The following is a 19665-nucleotide window of genomic DNA, read 5'->3' on the forward strand; positions in this document are numbered from 1 at the left end:
GTCTGATACGATACAAGGATCCATTTGGCATCGTTTTATATTGTCTATTTTTCGGATTAGGTCCGATTAGGTTATTGGTCCATCTGGATTCATTAACAACTCTTATTGGGTTTAAGACCGAATCCGATCCTCTTGACAGAGACTTTAACAATAACGGGTGTATTTTTCTAAGATTCGTGTCAGTGTGGGATGCTTCGTCATTTTAATCGTTGTATGCTATCAAAATTCTAAAGAGAGCCGCTTGTGTAATTTTCTTTTTGTCTCGTCAATCTTCCCTTCTCTTCTATTAAAATAACTAAATACCAATATACCAGATCCGATTGCCACCTAATTAATGATACGTCCAATATGATATAAGGATCCATTTGGCATCGTTTTAGATGGTCTATTTATCGGATTAGGTCCGATTAAGATATTGGTCCATTTGGATCTATTAACAACTCTTATCGGGTTTAAGACCGAATCCGATCCGCGTGACAGAGGCTTTAACAATAATGAGTGTATTTCTTTTGATCATTTGAAATAACCATGAAAGAAGGGCATAAAGGGGTCTTGTTGAATCTCGTATTTTGATGATGAAACTACTTGATTTTATGATTTAATCTGCGTTTTGAGTGATGCAGGATGCCTCGATCGGGTTGAGACAATTAAAGCAGGAAAATCATGTTGTGCCGGAGGAACATGTCAGAAGATTGTACATCGGGCCGGTGGATCGGTCGACGTATCGACAAAAGGCTTCGGGCCGTGGACTCGGGCATCGGACCAAGAAGAGCGGGTATTGTGCCAAAGATATCGGAGTTGCGAAGTCAACTGGCCGATTGGGCAATAGGCCACAGGAAAGGACGATGCGCCGAAGAATCGGACGAAGCGTCGAGGGACCAATGACATGCCGGATAACTTGGTTAATTGCTTAGGATTAATTGTCTCGATCGAAGCTTTTGTTTACATGTGCAGGATTAACTACGATGAAAGTAAGACATGCAGCAGGAGTTGCGCCGGAGTCAAGACAATGATCACGTTAGGAGTTCGAGAGTTCGACGGAAGTTCGGACAGTCGTCGGAGGTTATGGGGGAACAAATCCGAGAAGTCCATAAGCTTGCCAAAGAAGCTCGTCGGAACTCACCAAGTGGATCGTCGCAAGTCCAGGAGTTTGCTGGAAGTCCGCAGGAGCATCACCGAGGGTTCATCGGATGATCGACGGAAGTTCGCCGGAAGCTCGCCAGAAGAAGCGATTGACGCACCGAAGCAAGTTGCAGAAATTGTCTTACGAATTATCGTAGTTAGCACAATGATTAAGTTGGAAATGGGAGGTGATCCCATTAACTTAATCTTGGGACAATTGGGCCCCTAAAAAACCTAAATTGTGCCGAATGGATCAACCCATTCAGACCCTGATTGCTGTGGGAGGTGCAACCGTCCAAGCCAGAAGGTGGCACCGCTTGGGCTAAGTCTCCCAGCGAGACTAGGCGGTGCAACCGCCCCAGCCAGGATGTGGCACCGCCTGGGCTCAGTCTCCAAGCGAGACTGGGCGGTGCAACCTCTCCTGACAGGAGGTGGCACCGCCTGAGCTCAGTCTTCGAGCACTGTCAGGCGGTGCAACCGCCTCAATCAGGAGGTGCAACCGCCTGAGCTCGGTCATCGAGCTCTGGCATAGAGGTGCAACCGCCCCTGACAGAGGTGGCATTGCCCAGAGGCTCAGTCTTCGAGCTCTACCAGGCGGTGCAACCGCCCCAGTCAGGAGGTGCAACTGCCTGATCCCGAAATTCCGGGAATTGACAATTTTGTGCTCCTAATTAAAACTAACTTCAATCGATTTATACTAAGATCCACACTTCACCCGATTTCTAATTCTAATATAGAAGGATTTGCTCTATCACTTAGCTCTCACCTGCGGCGGTATTGTGCAGACCAACTACCCTCCACTAATCTAGCTTGATTCGGCCAACTCATCGCCAGACTTAACTTCAACTCCAAAAACCTTAAAAAAAAAAAATCTTAATTATCTTCTTCGCTTTATGTTATATAATCCTTTTAATATTCAAAAATGATATTTTCTAGAAAAGACTCATAAAATATAGAAAAACCTGGTACAAAAATATATTAACACAAGCACAATCCTGTATGGTCCATCATAGATCTAATGCCCATCTACATCGGTGATAATTAATTAAGTGTCAAGCAATGATCATTTATCAATAATATATTCTATTATGTTTGCTGTCTTCCAATAAAATATACAATGTCAAGTTATATATGATTCATGTGTATATAAATATAAATATATATTTGGTAAAGGCTTTAAACAGGTCAATATGGCTGGCGTTGATGCAATTAATTCTTGTGGAGTCTGAGAGTACACAGCTCCGCCTGTGTAGGATATCTGAGCAGAAACGATTACAGACTAGGAGGATCCGTCCAAAGGTTTCGAGACTCGCAGCGATTGAGAAGATAGGGAGGACCTGAGCGAAATCAAACCCAGAGGGCCTCGATAAATTGACGTCGTCTCGCGATCTGAGATCTCCGCCACACATATCCTCGATCCCTCCGCCGTCACTCCTTTCGCGTCCTCTTCCTTACACCCATCCATATCAAGAACCCCTCCGAGCCCTAATCCCCCTACTGATCTGATATTGGGCTTTTCTTCTCCGCTTTTTGCTGCTGCTGCCTACGAGGTGCTCACTTCTGTTACGGTCGCTTTGCTACCTTCTCGATAAAATTTGTTTCAAGAAGAGAACACCGATCCGATCACATGAACCATTGTGGTTTTGATGTGGTCTTTTTTTCTCCCACGATCATGTGTGCTTGGTGGTGGTCTAGATGGATTTCGGATTGATGTCTTTTCTCTTCTCTCCGAAAAGGATGACAGAAAGTGTTATTCCCTGTGAAAGGGAATGGCGAGATTTTGTACGGAAAGAACTTCCAGAAGTTCATATATGTTGCTTTGTGGATTTCTTTTTTCTTTCGTGTTTTGATGATTTTAGTCCGTGAATTTATAATGTTTGTATAGGATGTTTCTGTTTATGAATATGTGCAGAATACAATCCTTATAAAGGAGCTCGGAGCTGGTCATTGGGACCTCGAATAGGAGTGAGGAAGGGGAGGAAGAAGAGCCGGTGAGCGCGATGGATGAAGAATTACGGACTCCGGCTTCGATTTTCGCTGGTGCAGAAGACCTCGAAGCCAGCTCCTCCTCGCCCTTCCCTTCCTGCCTTCGCTTTCGGCGGCGGCGACGACGAGGATGACATCGAGAGGGAAATCTCACGACAGGCGTCCAAGAACAAGTCTCTCCGGAAGGTTTTTTAAAATGGTTTCCTTATTCCTGGTATTGATGAGTAAATTAACTTACGGGTTGATTGATTGATGGTGGAATTTGGTCGATCGAGGAGCAACACAAAAAGGCAATGGAAGAGGATCCCTCGGTCTTCGACTACGACGGGGTTTACGACGAGATGAAAGGGAAGATTGCGCGCCCCAAGGTTCAGAATCGAACGGAGAGAAAGGTACTTCACTTTTGCCTACGTTTGGATGAAAACATGATCATTTTGATTACGCTGATGATCGTATGAAATTACGTTTCGGTCTTATGTGAGACCCCTTTATGCTCTTCTTTTATGGTCATTTCGAATGATCAAATTGAAAGAAGTAATCTTTTAGATGAGACTATGACGGTGATAATTGGGCTTCAAGAATATTTCTCAGAGGAAGAAAACCAGTAGATATGTACCCAAAGTTGGATACACTACAAAACGAACTCACCTTATTACTCTTTTTGAAATTGGTTTTCCCTCTTGTGTTTAGGGTGGGGCAGGTGTGACGGTGATTATTTATCGTATTTTCTCCATTCCTTTCTTGAAATAAACATGGGATACCTTTTCCAGTTTTTTTTTTTTTTTCAAGTTAGTCGATCTCTCATACAAAGAGTATTGAATTATATTTTGGTTGAAATTCAGATCAATAATAGAATACAAAGTAAAGCTTTGTGGACTTTGTATGTTTGCTTTGGCACAATAATTAACATTTTAATTTTCAATTGTGCTTTGTTCAAGTATGATGTGAATTCAAAAATCCTAATTCGGCAGTTCTTTTTCGGCGGCATCCTTTTTGTATTAAACCTAAATTGTGGGAGAGGATCGACCTTATTTTATGAGTGCTTAACGATTAAGAATGCAAGTTAAAAATTTTATGTCTGTGTTTGATCTTGGTTGCGGTCAAAGTATATAGAAACACTTATGGAGAAAGCAAAACAACGTGATGTAACGGACAAACTTCTAAACAAGATGTTGGATGTAATGCTTATGTCTGTCCGTTGTCTTTTGGCATGTTCATGTCTTGTACAGCAGGTAGAGGGGCGACCGAAGGCTAAATAGTCCCATGTTAGTTGGGTTGGTGGTCTCTTTAGGCTTGTAAATAAAGGTTGTGTCATGTGGACACATGCGAGAGCTTTTCGGTCTGTAATGGACCATTTTACCCTTTGTTGTGCAACTATTCAGAGCTTGTAAAGTCTGTTTGTAATTTGCATTGTCTATGAAGTGTTTTTCGGACATGTTTGCTTGTGGATCCCGATTGAGGCGTTCTCTTTAACCCGTTCTCTCTTTTGTTGGTCCTAAGGGACAATGGGAGGCTTCGGGGAGGCTGACCTTTGCGGACGGACGCGCGAGGGTGCCGCACGCCTTAGGCAAAACCAGCTAAGGTCGTGACATTATGGTATCAGAGCGGGACAAGCACTCATAGAAACACTTGACATGCAAACGTGGGGGACCTAGCGGGGCTGCGTTGAGGGCAGTCAGCACACGCGCGACCGTTTGAGGGAAAACGGGCATGGAGATGTAGGGAAAAGAGTCGCTCAGAGGAGCGGGCATCTAACATTGGCATTTTGAGGAATGGCCAACCCTTCGCGCAAGAGGCACCACGAGAACAGGCAAGCTTGGAAGAATGCGGAGCGCACAAAGGTTGGGATGGCTGAGTTTGAGCTACGGCTCAACGTTGACAACTATACTTGATGGTGCTCTAGGCAAGCGAGGCGCTTGGCAAGAATGAGACCATCCAAGGTGGAATGAGTTGTTCAACGACCAAAAGAGTTATGCAAAGCTCACAGAGGTGAGGGGAATTGCTAACTCGAAGAATTTGGTACTCATGCATGGGCTTGTATGCGGACGATGGAATGTTCGTGGCCATCCCAAGGCGACCCAGACTCGGCGCCATGGAGCATTGAAACTTTCTCTTCGGCATGCAAAGGATACGTCCGGAGGAGGCTGAAGTGTGCAACGAGTTTAGCATGTTGCTAGGCCTTGAGGGGTGCGGCGGTGGCTGTATTGACGTGGAGGCGCAATCTAGCAAGTGCGTTTGCAGGAGGCAAGACATTGCACAGTTTGTTCAGCAGATCGGAGTAGTCCAAGGGGATGGTGGTCTCCGAAACGAAGAGAGATGTTGCTCCAACGGGACAGTTATCTAGGAGGGATAAGTCTCGGCACTCCAGAGGGAGAATCATGTGAGACGGACTTCACATGTTGAGGAGGAGTACCTCACAAACAACAACTTCACGAAGCTCGATGGACTGAGCAAGCGGCGAGGAGTTGTCGCATGATCTCGCTCGAGAGAATGCATTGGTGGATGCATTGCGAGATCAAGTGGGGGAGCGACCTGAAGCAACTTAAATGAAGGCACACTTAGAGTCGATATGGAGATCGGACTCAAGGGAGGGCTGACCCGTGGAATGGAGGGCGCGAGGGCCACCATCGACTCAATGCAAAAACGAGGAGCGGAGCAACTTGGGTGTAACTTGGCGAAGTACCCAAGCCGCATGAAGGGAGCCAGCAGAGAAGTTGGAACATGGAGCAGAAGCACAGTGCTTTCCTTAGACAGAGGTCAAAGACATGAACTCTTGCAGAGGCAAGGGTAGGATCATGTTGTTCCATGGGTCCTTCATTCTGACGGAGCGGACTCATCTTGCATGGTGCCAAAGATGAAGGGAGCTTCTGGGCACATGCACCTTATCTCGGAGGAGCATTTGATGGAGGAACTAAGGCGACTCAATTTGCGGAGGCGAAGTTGGGTTCAGAAGGTCTTAGCACGGGGCAAGAGGACGCAGAGGCGGGTACTCTTGAAGAATATGCCACAGTGTTGCCATTCAAGTTGCCATGAAGGAAGCAGTGCGCAGCGGAGATTGTGCTGGTAGGGGCAGAGGCCCAGGATCCAGACAATGGTGCATAAACTACAGTGAAGTCGGTGGACTTCGGGAGCTACTAGGCGACGGACTGCTCTAGAGTGGTGCTTCATCTAGGTGTGACCCAAGAGTGGGTGGATGAAGGTCGATTGCCAAAGGAGTGAACAAAATCGAAGGTGGAGGAGACCCTGCGATGTATTGGCAGAGGCCACACATGGAGGGTTCACAATTCGAGTTTAGTCCACAAAGATCAGAATGCAATGGAGATGTCACCAGGAGGCGACATGGTGCAGCGGATCATGGTGGAACAGTTCGTGGCAATGCGACACACACGACAGCGTCCCGTGAGGGATGAGATCATATGGAGGTATGATCGGGAGTTACTGGAAGCTCCACTTCGATGAACAACACGACGGCAAGAAGGGCTATGGATTCAAGGAGTGAAGGCCATGGTACCGCAGAGGCGGGTCTTTCGGGCGTGCATCGAATTTTGCATCGGATGAAAGCCTTGGTCATCAGCATATGGGGGCTGTGTTCCACCAAGGGAAAAGTTCGAATGCAAGTACCAGTGAGTTCCATGGGAGGGACTTGATCATACAGAGGTATGATCGAAGCAGCTGGAGAGTTGGATTGCTTCAGAGCTCATATTCGCTTAAGGGAGCCCGACAAGTCAGAGGACAAGGTCGAGTAAGCGAACGTTGCTACCAAGGAAGCTAAGGAGAACAGAATCGGTGCAAACTCTACAACGTGATGGCAGAGGCCATGCATGGGAGTTGCAGTCTATCTTTCCATCGACCAAACGGACTACTTGGAGAACATAGTGGTGTTGAAGCAGGGGGTCGAAAAGGGGCGAGGAAGCGACGACGAGTCCAGAGGGACTTAGCTACCCAAAATCAAGCATCAGTTAGAATGGAGGTGGACTCAGAGGAGTGCCACGGAGACATCTCTACTGATTGTGAAGAAAAGGGATACAGAGGCGAGGCGACGGATAATAGGGCCATGGGCATGGCAGCGCCATAGTACCGCAGAGGCGGGACTTCCGTGCAAGTCATTGATCCCTTGCTCTCATGGAGGGAGAGCGCTTGGTCGTGAAAGGGGCCGAGGAGGTGGAGCATGCAGAGGCAATCTCCATACCGAGACAAGGCTGAAGGGCAGAGGCCAAGAAACTTCGTAAGACCGGTGTCAACAAGTTTCTCATCAAGATAGCCGTAAGTGAAGGACTTCGGGTCATGCAAGAGTGCATGACCAAGGAACGAAGCAGACAGTACGCGGTGCTGTACCTTTGCTACTCAGTGGAGTAGGCGGCAGGGTTGATGGAGAAGACGGTACAATCCCAGAGGCGACCTCATCTATCAGAGAATTACTCCAAGTTGGGGTGAAAACTTCCCGCATTCCAGAAGTTCGATGGCATTGAGAAGGTGAATCACAGTAGCTAACTCAACGCAAGGAGTGCAAACACTTCAAGTGCTTCAGAAGTGTGAGCAAAGAGCAGGCGAAGGCCAGTAACCAGCTCGATGCATGAAGTACAACCTCGAGGAGGCGGGCGAAGTCAAGTAACTTTTGCCTTCTCAACTCTTAAGAGAATGGGCGAAACTGAGTACCCCAATTCTCTTATCTATCCAGCAGAGGAGCGCTGCACAAGTTCAAAGACCCTTCGAAGATAATGGAAGACAATAGTTGTCAAATCCTCACCAACGGTGATTAGTGCTACTGAGAGTAGATTGTCCGCCTCATTTCCCAACGAAATGTCAATCGAAAGCGGAAGTGATGCGAACCTACTTGGATATGACAACTAACTGAAAGAAGAGTCATGAGCAGATTTTGTGGAGGAAGGACCTAAAACTTCAGAAGTTTGCGAGGCGATGCTCGTTAAAGCTCCAACAAGCATCCACCCAGTTCAAGCAGCATGTGGAAATTTTGAGAGACTGGCGCAGTAAGGATGGTCTTTTCCTTCATTTGGTGGATCCGCAGAAATCAACGAGGATCAATACAACTCAGCCAACCCCACACCAGAGTCAGAGTCATTGGCGAGTTGAAGCAGCATGGCGGATCAAAGGTTCGACTACTCAGAAACAGCAGCGGAGAGCAGCTGGGAGCCAGGAGGCGCATTGCAGCTGGAGCAGAAGATCGAAGACTCAGCAAAGGCGAAGAGTTGCAGTGTTCACAAAGGCTTCGACGAGGACGTCGAAGGGATAAGTGGGGGAGAATGTAACGGACAAACTTCTAAACAAGATGTTGGATGTAATGCTTATGTCTGTCCGTTGTCTTTTGGCATGTTCATGCCTTGTACAGCAGGTAGAGGGGCGGCCGAAGGCTAAATAGTCCCATGTTAGTTAGGTTGGTGGTCTCTTTAGGCTTGTAAATAAAGGTTGTGTCATGTGGACACATGCGAGAGCTTTTCGGTCTGTAATGGACCATTTTACCCTTTGTTGTGTAACTATTCAGAGCTTGTAAAGTCTGTTTGTAATTTGCATTGTCTATGAAGTGTTTTTCGGACATGTTTGCTTGTGGATCCCGATTGAGGCGTTCTCTTTAACCCGTTCTCTCTTTTGTTGGTCCTAAGGGACAATGGGAGGCTTCGGGGAGGCTGACCTTTGCGGACGGACGCGCGAGGGTGCCGCACGCCTTAGGCAAAACCAGCTAAGGTCGTGACAGTGAGGGGGAACATGAAATTGTATATGAGAGGAAGCTACTGAAAGAGAGGAGCAAGGATGATCACCTTTTTACAGATAAGGAAAAGTTTGTAACCGGTGCCTACAAGAAAAAGATAGCAGAACAAGAAAAATGGTTGGATGAAGAGAGGCTGCGCCAAATTCGTGAAGAAAGAGATAATGTAAGTGGCTCATATCTTTCTTTTTGCTGCTTTGCTTTATTTTTCTTGTTGCATATGTAATGTGATTTATGCAACCTTTTGTGCATAAAAAACATCCACTGTCCAATAAAATATGGTGTATTCGACAATTGATTTTGTTTTTCTCTGGTGGAAGAATAAAAGCTTAAAATCACTTCATTGTTGTAGAATCAGCTCATCAGCAATTGCCTTTTGTATGTTTATCTGGACTTTTTTGAGAAGCCAAAACTATGAGTTTGTCGGGGTCATGAAACATGGTAACAAGGTTCGCCGTACCGTACCGTACCGGCGTTTCGACCCACGCTCGGTACGGTACGGTACGGGTGTACCGACCAGTATACCGAGGTGTACCGAGCGGTACACCTGATTTCACCGTTTTAACCCTCCGAAAATACCTGAAAATTAAAAAAAAAGTTAGGATAGGGTTTTCAAGTTACAAATAAATATAGTAATAGTATAAGTTTGGCAAAATCAATGTAAATTAGGTAAGAATAACATCACATATCTTTTTCGGGTTTTGAGGTAGTCTTGTTCGAGGTTCGTATTTCAGCTCGTTATAGATTGAAATATCTACAGAAAAATTAGTTGAATTGTTAGACTATTTTGTTACAATATAAACTCTAAAATTCAAATGAATTAAATAATCATATATCTAGATATACCTGATTGTTAATTCTACCACCAAAACGAACGACGGGCCTCCACGGGTGGTGGATCAGGGTCCTCGATCCGATACATATCAATATGATACGTTTGTTGGACCCAATCATGAAATTGATCTCATGACATAGTGTATTGATACACCGTATGCCATTGATGCATCAATGTGGTGATGATCGTAGATTGATCGTCATGAATCATATTTGTCCGAGGCAGCTCTTGAGGCATATATTGATGTTGTTCTGTATCATGCTGTTGCTCAGAGAAGGATGACCAACTATCACCATACTGTTGTTGCCCATATGATTCTCCATAATACGATTGCTGCGAATACGATGAGTCTCTTTCTGTGTCTATATCATGTATGCTCTGTCGCATTTGTTCATATTCATCCACTGCCTTCCCCTTCCCCTTCCGCGCATAAACTTGACCAGTACCTTGTCGAGTTCCATGATCTGAATCTTGAGTGGCATGTGTAAAATATTGCTCCTCAGTCCATTCACCACCCTCAAGTTGTGTAAACGAGACCAACGACTGCCCGGCATCACCGCCATCATCTGTCGAGGCACTGCTGTCTGTGTTGCTGTCATGTCTTTAGACCGAGCGAGAAAGAGAATGTGATTGTGAAGGTGTCTCATCGCCCGACTCGATTCTTTCCAACGATGCAACTGATGCTACTGCCTTCCCCTTTGCCTTTGCACGTTGGGCGGACGAGTGTGACCGTTGGGTATCGGTAGTTCCTCGAGCAGTTTGACTCATACCATGTTGTAATCGAGGGGGATTTTCCACCTGTTGGGGTTGTGCTTCTTCTTCTTCTTCTATTGCCTCGGTGATAAAACGCGAAGGACGCTGAGGATCTCCCGCCTCATCAAGTAGAGGATCCTCTTGGTTCTCTGCTGCTTCAACCCAATCTAACATTGGCTCTGAATCTTCGTTGTAGAATTGGAGGTCAATGGGATCAATTTCTGGTTCCTCTGGCTCCTTATCCAACTCAGCACATCGCAATTTTAGCCGCATGTTATAATGGACATATACTAGTTTCTCTAACCGTCTGTAGGAGAGTCTGTTGCGGACCTTCGTATGAATCAATGCAAACGTTGACCAATTACGTTCGCAACCACTAGATGTTGTTGTCTGTGAAAGTATACGAACGACAACCTTCCTTAAATGTGGTGCATCGTCTCCAAATTGTAGCCACCACTCGACTGCAAAAAGATATAAATAAGATTTTATTAGCATAACAAATAATCAACATTAAATATAATTGATAATCAATATGCATAACTTTTTCTCACCAGGATCCATAGTGTAACGGCACGATACAACTACAACGTCGGAGAATGAACCAATTGTTTCTCGAAATAATCGACCCTCCATAAGAGCATCGGTTGCCTCGGTAGTGTTTGGCAAGAGCCGATATATAACATTTGGTAATGTCGTTAGGAAATTATTTTGCGTTCCGAGAGCATATCAATATTGAATTGCTGGGTTTAGATAATACGCTGCAAAACATAATTTTGTTAGTATGATTTTTTATTATCTAAATAATAATAAATTAAATTATTCTGAATATGAATTTCCCTGCATTATGGATATCTTGATCCATATGAACATTGGTCCGACGATCAATGATTCGTACATATTGGTCGGCCTTAAAATCATCTTTGAATGCTTTCCTGACCTCCTCTCTCGCTGAAATCAATATATATTTAAGATACACCATTTGTGGACGCTTGTCCATATCGACCTTACGGAGGACAATATAAAGTGGTTCCACACCTTTTATGATTTCTGCTATAGTATCCCAAAATCTAGAGGAAAGAATGGTCTTTTCTATCTTCTTTCCATCACTCAATTTTGAATATATGGATTCAGACCACTCTTGTGAGCTAGCCATTGCCTTCAAGCCTTGCCTTTTTTGCTGTAATGACTTTAATGCAATAAAATTGGTAGCAAACCGAGTAATTCCAGGTCGAAGTACCTCACCATTTACATACTTTTGCATTAATGCGTGGACCCAATGATGATTATATATAAATTTTGTAATTGATTGTGCTCGAGCTACACATTTTTTGACCGCATCCAACTCACCAATATCCTTCAACATTAGATCTATGCAATGAGCTGCACATGGAGTCCAAAACAAAGTTTTTCTTTTTTCCATCAATTGCAAACCGGCCTTTTTGAAATTCGCTCCATTGTCGGTTATTATTTGTACAACATACTGTGGTCCAATCTCCTCTACCATAGTGTCCATCAAGCTCTCAATGTAGTTTGCATCTTGGATCTTTTCAGAAGCATTAACGGACTTATGAAACACCACTCTTCTATTGCAATAAACAAGAAAGTTGATGATACTCATTCTTGTTGGTCCTGTCCAACTGTCACACATCAATGTCACCCCATATTCTTCCCATTGCCTCTTGAAGGATTTGATCCAATCATTTATTTCTGCCACCTCCTTATCTAAGTACACGCCGTGAATCTCCTTTGGTGTTGGAGGTTGGATCCCCGTGCCAGACTTTTGAATAGAGGAGATCATGCTCTGATAATATGGACCTTTGGCTGTGTTGGCTGGAATCCTATGAAAGTTAAACCATTTTGAGATTGCCTTCCCAATATCCCGTTTTTTTTCTTTTGTGTATGCATCGTCAATCCGTGTCTGTTTTGCTGTTTGTGGGGGATAGGCTTGCGGATCAATATCAACAATATCTGGTGCGGACCTCCTGCCAAGACCTCTCATAAAACCACGGAGTCCACCATATCTCATGCTACTAGTTTGGCCTAGCTGAGAAGGAGCAGTTGGTTGCCTCATGCTGGTTGACCTCTGGATTCCACTACCAGTGCCATGCTCAAATTGTGAGTCAGGTCATCGATGCCTCATTGCTTCATCGACCGTATACTGATGCTCCAATGATGCACGAATCCCAGCTGTGAGATCCGGGTCGACTTCATCGCCGCAACCCTCGTACTGACCATAAACCGGTTCCTGTGTAGCCCTATGATATTCTTCCTCAACTCTTGCCTTCTTTTTTAATGTATCTTCCTTTGTTTGTTTAAGCTTGCTTTGAAATAATTTACGGATCTCCGTTGAAACTTTCTTGCATTTTGCAACATCAGGATACCCACCAGCCAAATGCATTTTCACTCGAGTTATTCCTCCACCTTTGCCAATGTAGTCACAATAAATACATTGCCAATGATGACGGTTTCCATCTAAGCTTACGGGCATGAACCCATGCATCATCATGTGGCTGTTCCTTTGGTGCCATGATCCTATCAAATTTAAATCAAATAAACTATAAAGTATAAACATATTAAATTGACCAAATATCGATCATAAATCACTAATCACAACATTAAGTAATTTTATTAAAACATAACTAATTATATTTTATTATCATAAATATGTTACATGTATAAAATAAGTATTAACATCATTAGATACACTAATTACGCGATTAACATAGTTAATTTTTCACTAATTACTTCTCTTTCAACACTATAAACATGGTAAACACCCTAATAGATATTAAAGATATTAGATTCACATAAAATCAAATAAATTTTGATTAAATCATCGTTAAAATGACTAATTACAGTATTAAATAACTTTAATAAATTATAATTAAACTTATTTTACCATCATATATATGTTAAATACATAAAAGAAACATTAAATATGTAATTTTAATCCAATATGATTCAAATTATGATAATTATCATTTATCTACACTAATTATACGATTAATATAGTTAATTTTTCACTAATTACTTCTCTTTCACCACTATAAACATGACAAATACCTTAATAGGTATTAAAGACATTAAATTGATATAAAATCAAATAAATTTCGTTTTAATCATCATTAAAATAACTAATCGCAGCATTAAATAATTTTAATAAAATTTAATTAAACTTATTTTACTATGATAAATATTATTCAATATTTACTATGCATGAAAAATACTAACCATAATCTTAAATATCTTAATTACTCTCTAATTAAAGAAAACGAATACATACCTCTTGATTAGAAAGTTCTTCCTCTTAATCTTCCCAAATTAGCCTCAATTGAATTCACAAATCGTTATTTTAAAAAGTTTAGGAGAGAAAAGAAAAGTTTGAGAGAGAGTTTAAGAAAGTATAATGAAATAGGGGAGAGAAGATTGGTTTAAATAGGAGGAGAAAGGGCTCCAACGGTCAATTTTACCGTTGGAGCACTGTAGCACTGCTATAGTGTGGTAACGGTCGATTTTGACCGTTACCGAGTGGTACCGGTCGAAATCGACCGTTACCGAGTGGTACCGGTCGAAATCGACCGTTACCGAGTGGTACCGGTCGAAATCGACCGTTACCGAGTGGTACCGGGCGGTAACGGTCGAAATTTCAATCGTTACCGCCCGATATTAGGTTTTTTGGGTGTACCGCCCGGGAGCGGGCGATCCGCGTACCGGTCACATATCGGACCGGTACGTACCGCTCGTACCGGGCGGTACGATTCGGTAAGTCAATCCTTGCATGGTAATACTTTTATTAGAACTTATCAATTTATTGTTTGAATGTGCTTCCAATTTGGAGTCCTGTTGTACATACTTGTGTCATCTTCTTTTGTTAAATTTAAATCCTTTTGGTATTAACATCAGATAGAAATACTTTCGATAACTTTTGTAGATTTATAGTGATGAAAATTATTAAGTGTATATTTCGCCTTCGGGAGTATTGCATTTGTGAGCATAATTATTGAATTTATCTATTAGCTAATTGATGAATTGTAATATTAGCATAATTATTGCATGGAATTGCGTTTCGATCATATGTGAGACCCCTTTATGCTCTTCTTTTATGGTCATTTCGAATGATCAAATTGAAAGAAGTAATCTTTTAGATGAGACTATGGCGGTGATAATTGGGCTTCAAGAATATTTCTCAAAAGAAGAAAACCAGTAGATATGTACCCAAAGTTGGATACTCTACAAAACGAACTCACCTTATTACTCTTTTTGAAATTGGTTTTCCCTCGTGTTCAGGGTGGGGCAGGTGTGACGGTGATTATTTATCGTATCTTCTCCATTCCTCTCTTGAAATAAACATGGGATACCTTTTCCAGTTTTTTTTTCTTTTTCAAGTTAGTCGATCTCTCGTACAAAGAGTATTGAATTATATTTTGGTTGAAATTCAGATCAATAATAGGATACAAAGTAAAGCTTTGTGGACTTTGTATGTATGCTTTGGCACAATAATTAGCATTTTAATTTTCAATTGTGCTTTGTTCAAGTATGATGTGAATTCAAAAATCCTAATTCGGCAGTTCTTTTTCGGCGGCATCCTTTTTGTATTAAACCTAAATTGTGGGAGAGGATCGACCTTATTTTTTGAGTGCTTAACGATTAAGAATGCAAGTTAAAAATTTTATGTCTGTGTTTGATCTTGGTTGCAGTCAAAGTATATAGAAACACTTATGGAGAAAGCAAAACAACGTGAGCGGGAACATGAAATTGTATATGAGAGGAAGCTGCTAAAAGAGAGGAGCAAGGATGATCACCTTTTTGCAGATAAGGAAAAGTTTGTAACCGGTGCCTACAAGAAAAAGCTAGCAGAACAAGCAAAATGGTTGGACGAAGAGAGGCTGCGCCAAATTCGTGAAGAAAGAGATGATGTAAGTGGCTCATATCTTTCTTTTTGCTGCTTTGCTTTATTTTTCTTGTTGCATATGTAATGTGATTTATGCAACCTTTTGTGCATAAAAAACATCCACTGTTCAACAAAATGTGGTGTATTCGACAATTGATTTTGTTTTTCTCTGGTGGAAGAATAAAAGCTTAAAATCACTTCATTGTTGTAGAATCAGCTCATCAGCAATTGCCTTTTGGATGTTTATCTGGACTTTTTTAAGAAGTCAAAACCATGAGTTTGTCGGGGTCATGAAACATGGTAATGCTTTTATTATAACTTATCAATTTATTGTTTGAATGTGCTTCTAATTTGGAGTCCTGTTGTACATAATTGTGTCATCTTCTTTTGTTAAATTTAAATCCTTTTGGTATTAACATCAGATAGAAATACTTTCGATAACTTTTGTAGATTTATAGTGATGAAAGTTATTAAGTGTATATTTCGCCTTCGGGAGTATTTCATTTGTGAGCATAATTATTGAATTTATCTATTAGCTAATTGATGAATTGTAATATTAGCTATCAAGTATTAGATGCTATTTGGTGTTGGCCACATGGAATGAGACCTTCGTAAAATTATTGTATTCAAGGTTCACATCTTAGTCATTTATTAATATAAGCTTGGTGGTAATTTTGATTTTTTCCATAAAAATTGAATTTATCTGATTTTGGTTTTTGTATTGATTTTAATTTTTCTGTGACCTTATCCTATCATCATCTTTGTCCAATACTCCAACCATATTGTCCCAACCAATTGTTGCATTATTATCCCCTTCTTGTTTACCAGTCTTGACCGTCATCTCGATTTTTAAAACCTTGATCAGATCAGAATTTGGATAGTTTTGGTTAAGGGTTTGATTCATACCCAGTTTAGTCAGATAGGCTATCAGATCACATCGTGTTAAGATATGTGACACTTGTAGTCTTATAAACTATAATCTCCAAATTATGAAGCACAGTGAGGTGTCTTGAGGGTTTGAGTGGATTTGACAACTTGGCTAACTTATGATCAGCATGGTTCATGTCTTTAACATCAGTTAGGGCAAGACTTCGGAGAGGACAAGACTTATGATGGTTCTCATGTTATTGTGAAACATGGAGCACCATAATTTTTTTACGCTTAGCCAGTAAGATTGGTCCTTCTGGTGACAATACGCATGTTTAATGTTCCGAAACTTAATGTGAATTTTCTTTTATGTTATCAACCATAGTGCAAGAAGATCCATTATGAGTGAAGGCTTCTAGTTATTGTATGTCGAATCCAATTCAAATGGCTGCTTTCAGCAATGATGCAATTTAAATTTGACTAGTATTTGAGTGATAAGTTGTTTTATGATGCAATTAAGTGGGACTAGCAATTTCATTATTTCTCAGGAGTGATCACACTTCTCTTCGATGCTTTTACTTTTTTAGTTGGTTATCATGGTCATTAAATTTCATTATGCAGCAGCCATTTCGTTTCTTTAATCAGTTAATGTAACCGACATGACTGCTTCATGTAGGTAACCAAGAAGAGTGACTTGAGCGATTTTTACTTTGGGCTCGGTGAGAATGTAGCTTTTGGTGCTCAGTCAGAAGATGCCACAAAACGGAAGGAACAAAAGCCACCCGGAGGCACTTCAGTGGTACCTAAACATGGCCCTACTGAGAAGAATGCACAGACAGATTATACTCGGGATATAGAGAAAGTTGATACTCAAGCCAAGACTTCTAGTCATACACAGAACAACTTTGAACATGCTGCAGAGTTAACAACATCAGATGTAACTGTAAAAGATTACGATGATGGTGATAAATTGGCAGCTGTGGATCAATCAACTGAACGTTACACGAGAGGTGATGATGCATTGGCTTCAGCAAGAGAGCGTTTTCTAACTCGAAAGAGAGCAAGACAGCAGTTGGAAAGCAGTTGTTTCGTCTCTATTTAGCACTTATATCTGGAGTTAAAATTGGTATTCTCTGATGCCATTTATAGTAACCTCATCGGTTATTTAGTTTTTGAGGAACTCAAGAAGTGCACCTCTTGGTAAGTTTGCTGTAAGCATTTCTCCAAAATAAGCAAAAGAAGCATCAAACGTTTCATGTTAGACGCTTATTTATACACATAAAAGTTGTTTGAAGTGACAGTGGTCAGTCTATATATGATTATGAACAGCTACAGTCTAGCCATTTCTGACTACCTGGGAGCTGATATGTCATGCAGCCCATCAGTACAAGCAGACCTTAATAACCTTCAAGTTGGAATTGATCTTCATGGTGCTGAGGTATATGCATGGCTTGTTAACAGAAATCCTGTTCTTCAGATTAAATTCTTCTTCTGCTAGTTAATCTCTTGAAGATAATCTTTCTGTTCTTTCATATAATCCTGTTACAAATATAAATCTGCTATTTTTTTCTTTCTTTTTTGTCTTTTTTTAGGGGTTTCCTGGTGTTGATGATTCAATATATGGATCTCTTGGAGATATAGGTTTGTATTATTTGCAGCAGTTTTTGTTGTTTTCTATACAAATTATCATTTTTCAGGAGTTAACTTTGATTAGTGCTAGTAATTCACTTCTATTTTTGTTTTCCCCCCACAAAATTAGTCTTTTCTTAGCAGTTAGCTTTTTATTTTTGCAATCATTTGAATTTTGAAAGTTCTTTAACATATTAAAATTCAAGTTATTACTACTGTTGGATGTTCATGAGATTTTTCTTTTCATGAAATAGAAGGCAAAGCCATTTAAATTTAGTAGATAAGATTAGAGCTAAAATTTTGGTACAACACAAAAGATAGGGAAAAAACTTGGAATGAGTAGTAGTCCCCTACTCTGTCTTCCTTCATCTCAGTTCCAGTGCTTAGTGGGACTTGGGGCTAGATTCCACTTTCAAATCCAAATATGAAAGTGCCAGGTGGTGAAATTGTATCTTGAGCCTTGCCTAATCCATCTAGCAATCCTGGTTGACCTTGGAACACCTCAAATGCTTGCCATGCATATTAATCTTCCCACCATCCGAGTGAAAGTAAGCCTTGTCACATGCATCTTGTAGTGACACACAGCAGCACGAAGCTGTCCAAATGTCCAATCATGTAGGATATTCATGATTGGAGCTGAAACCCACCTTGGCTTAGCCAGTTACATAGTGGATGCGGGCAGTTCAACTGGAGAGTCTTGCTAAGGTTGAGTTCAAGTTCAGTTTCCTTCGCAATAGTCCTTTAGTACATGTACATAAACAACCTATATGTTAACTAAATACATGCAAGACTAACACGAGTGCAACTAAGTGCTGTCAAATTCTGGTTCACTATCTGTGTACAGTGTGTATTAGTAGGAATCAATTATGAGGTTGGGTCATGGCATTACAGTGCGGTTGCTCTTTTCACAACCAGGTGACCAAGTTTCATGAACATAGCAGCTTGAGGGGTCCCTGGACCCAACCTCAGTATAGAGTCTCGTATACTAGGCATTTTTCAAAATTCTTGTCATTTGAAAACCTATGTCAAATTTTGTAAAGATAAGCCATGCCAAAAACATGTCCAAGTATGTTCACCTCATAACACTAGCTATGCCAGATCATCTGAATTGGGTTAGGCTGAATTTGCATATTGGCACAAACATTTCCAAGCTCAATTCATAATGGTTTCGAAATACTTGTTACGGTAATAAGCTGGTGAAAATGGAGTGTATTTACTGTTGTACTTAATTTTTTATTCTCTCTTTTTGCTTGAGGATTCATCTGATGTGTGGTTGTATTCATTGTAAATTGCTTTACATGAATGATTAAGTTTGGATATTGAAGCATATTAGATAGTTTTCCAAGTTTGTTTTAAGTGTTTGCTACACAACATTTTGTTTTATAATTTTAACAATATTTTTCACTTGTAGGATTCATGGAGGTCTGGGACCATCCAACACAAGATTATGAGAAGTTCTTTTGAACCTTTAACTGTGTTGTGGCAATTTAAGTAAGGCTGCTTATTACTTATCCTCCAGCCAGTATCTGGATTTCAAACATCTAGGATTTTAGACAATAAATAGCACATTGATATATCAACTATCAGTTGCTGTGTCCAGTATCTAAACCACATGTCACAAAGTTGTGTTCTGCTTTTGTTGTCTGCTGCTTTAAATTCCTGCCATTAACTTTGTCCTTACCTTGTGAGAATGGTTGTTTTGTACCTTGTTCAGTAACTTCTGTTTGCCTGTTTGAGGAGAGGCTTCCATCTAATTCCATAGTCTATTGTTTGATGATGAAGGTTAACATTGATTAACTTAATTGTGCTCTATGTTGCTAATATTGCTGAAGTATCATTATCAGTTAATGTTTTATCTCA

General features: G+C 41.3%; 1 protein-coding gene and 1 long non-coding RNA gene across 2 annotated transcripts; both read left to right on the forward strand.

The window, feature by feature from the left end:
• Positions 1-2308: 2308 nt before the first annotated feature.
• Positions 2309-7658, forward strand: LOC135644403 (uncharacterized). The gene is made up of 3 exons (XR_010498466.1): positions 2309-2672; positions 3035-3500; positions 4609-7658. It is a non-coding gene; the product is annotated as an uncharacterized LOC135644403 (long non-coding RNA).
• A 1152-nt stretch (positions 7659-8810) lies between these two features.
• On the forward strand, positions 8811-17356 carry LOC135644252 (uncharacterized; the record flags this gene model as incomplete). Its single annotated transcript, XM_065161726.1, has 3 exons — positions 8811-8996; positions 15116-15334; positions 16853-17356. Coding segments are annotated over 3 exons (831 nt in total), but the record flags the coding sequence as incomplete, so codon positions are not given.
• Between the last annotated feature and the right edge of the window lie 2309 nt (positions 17357-19665).

The sequence above is a fragment of the Musa acuminata genome, chromosome BXJ3-8 (genome assembly GCF_036884655.1).
Source record: "Musa acuminata AAA Group cultivar baxijiao chromosome BXJ3-8, Cavendish_Baxijiao_AAA, whole genome shotgun sequence".
NCBI lineage: Eukaryota > Viridiplantae > Streptophyta > Magnoliopsida > Zingiberales > Musaceae > Musa > Musa acuminata.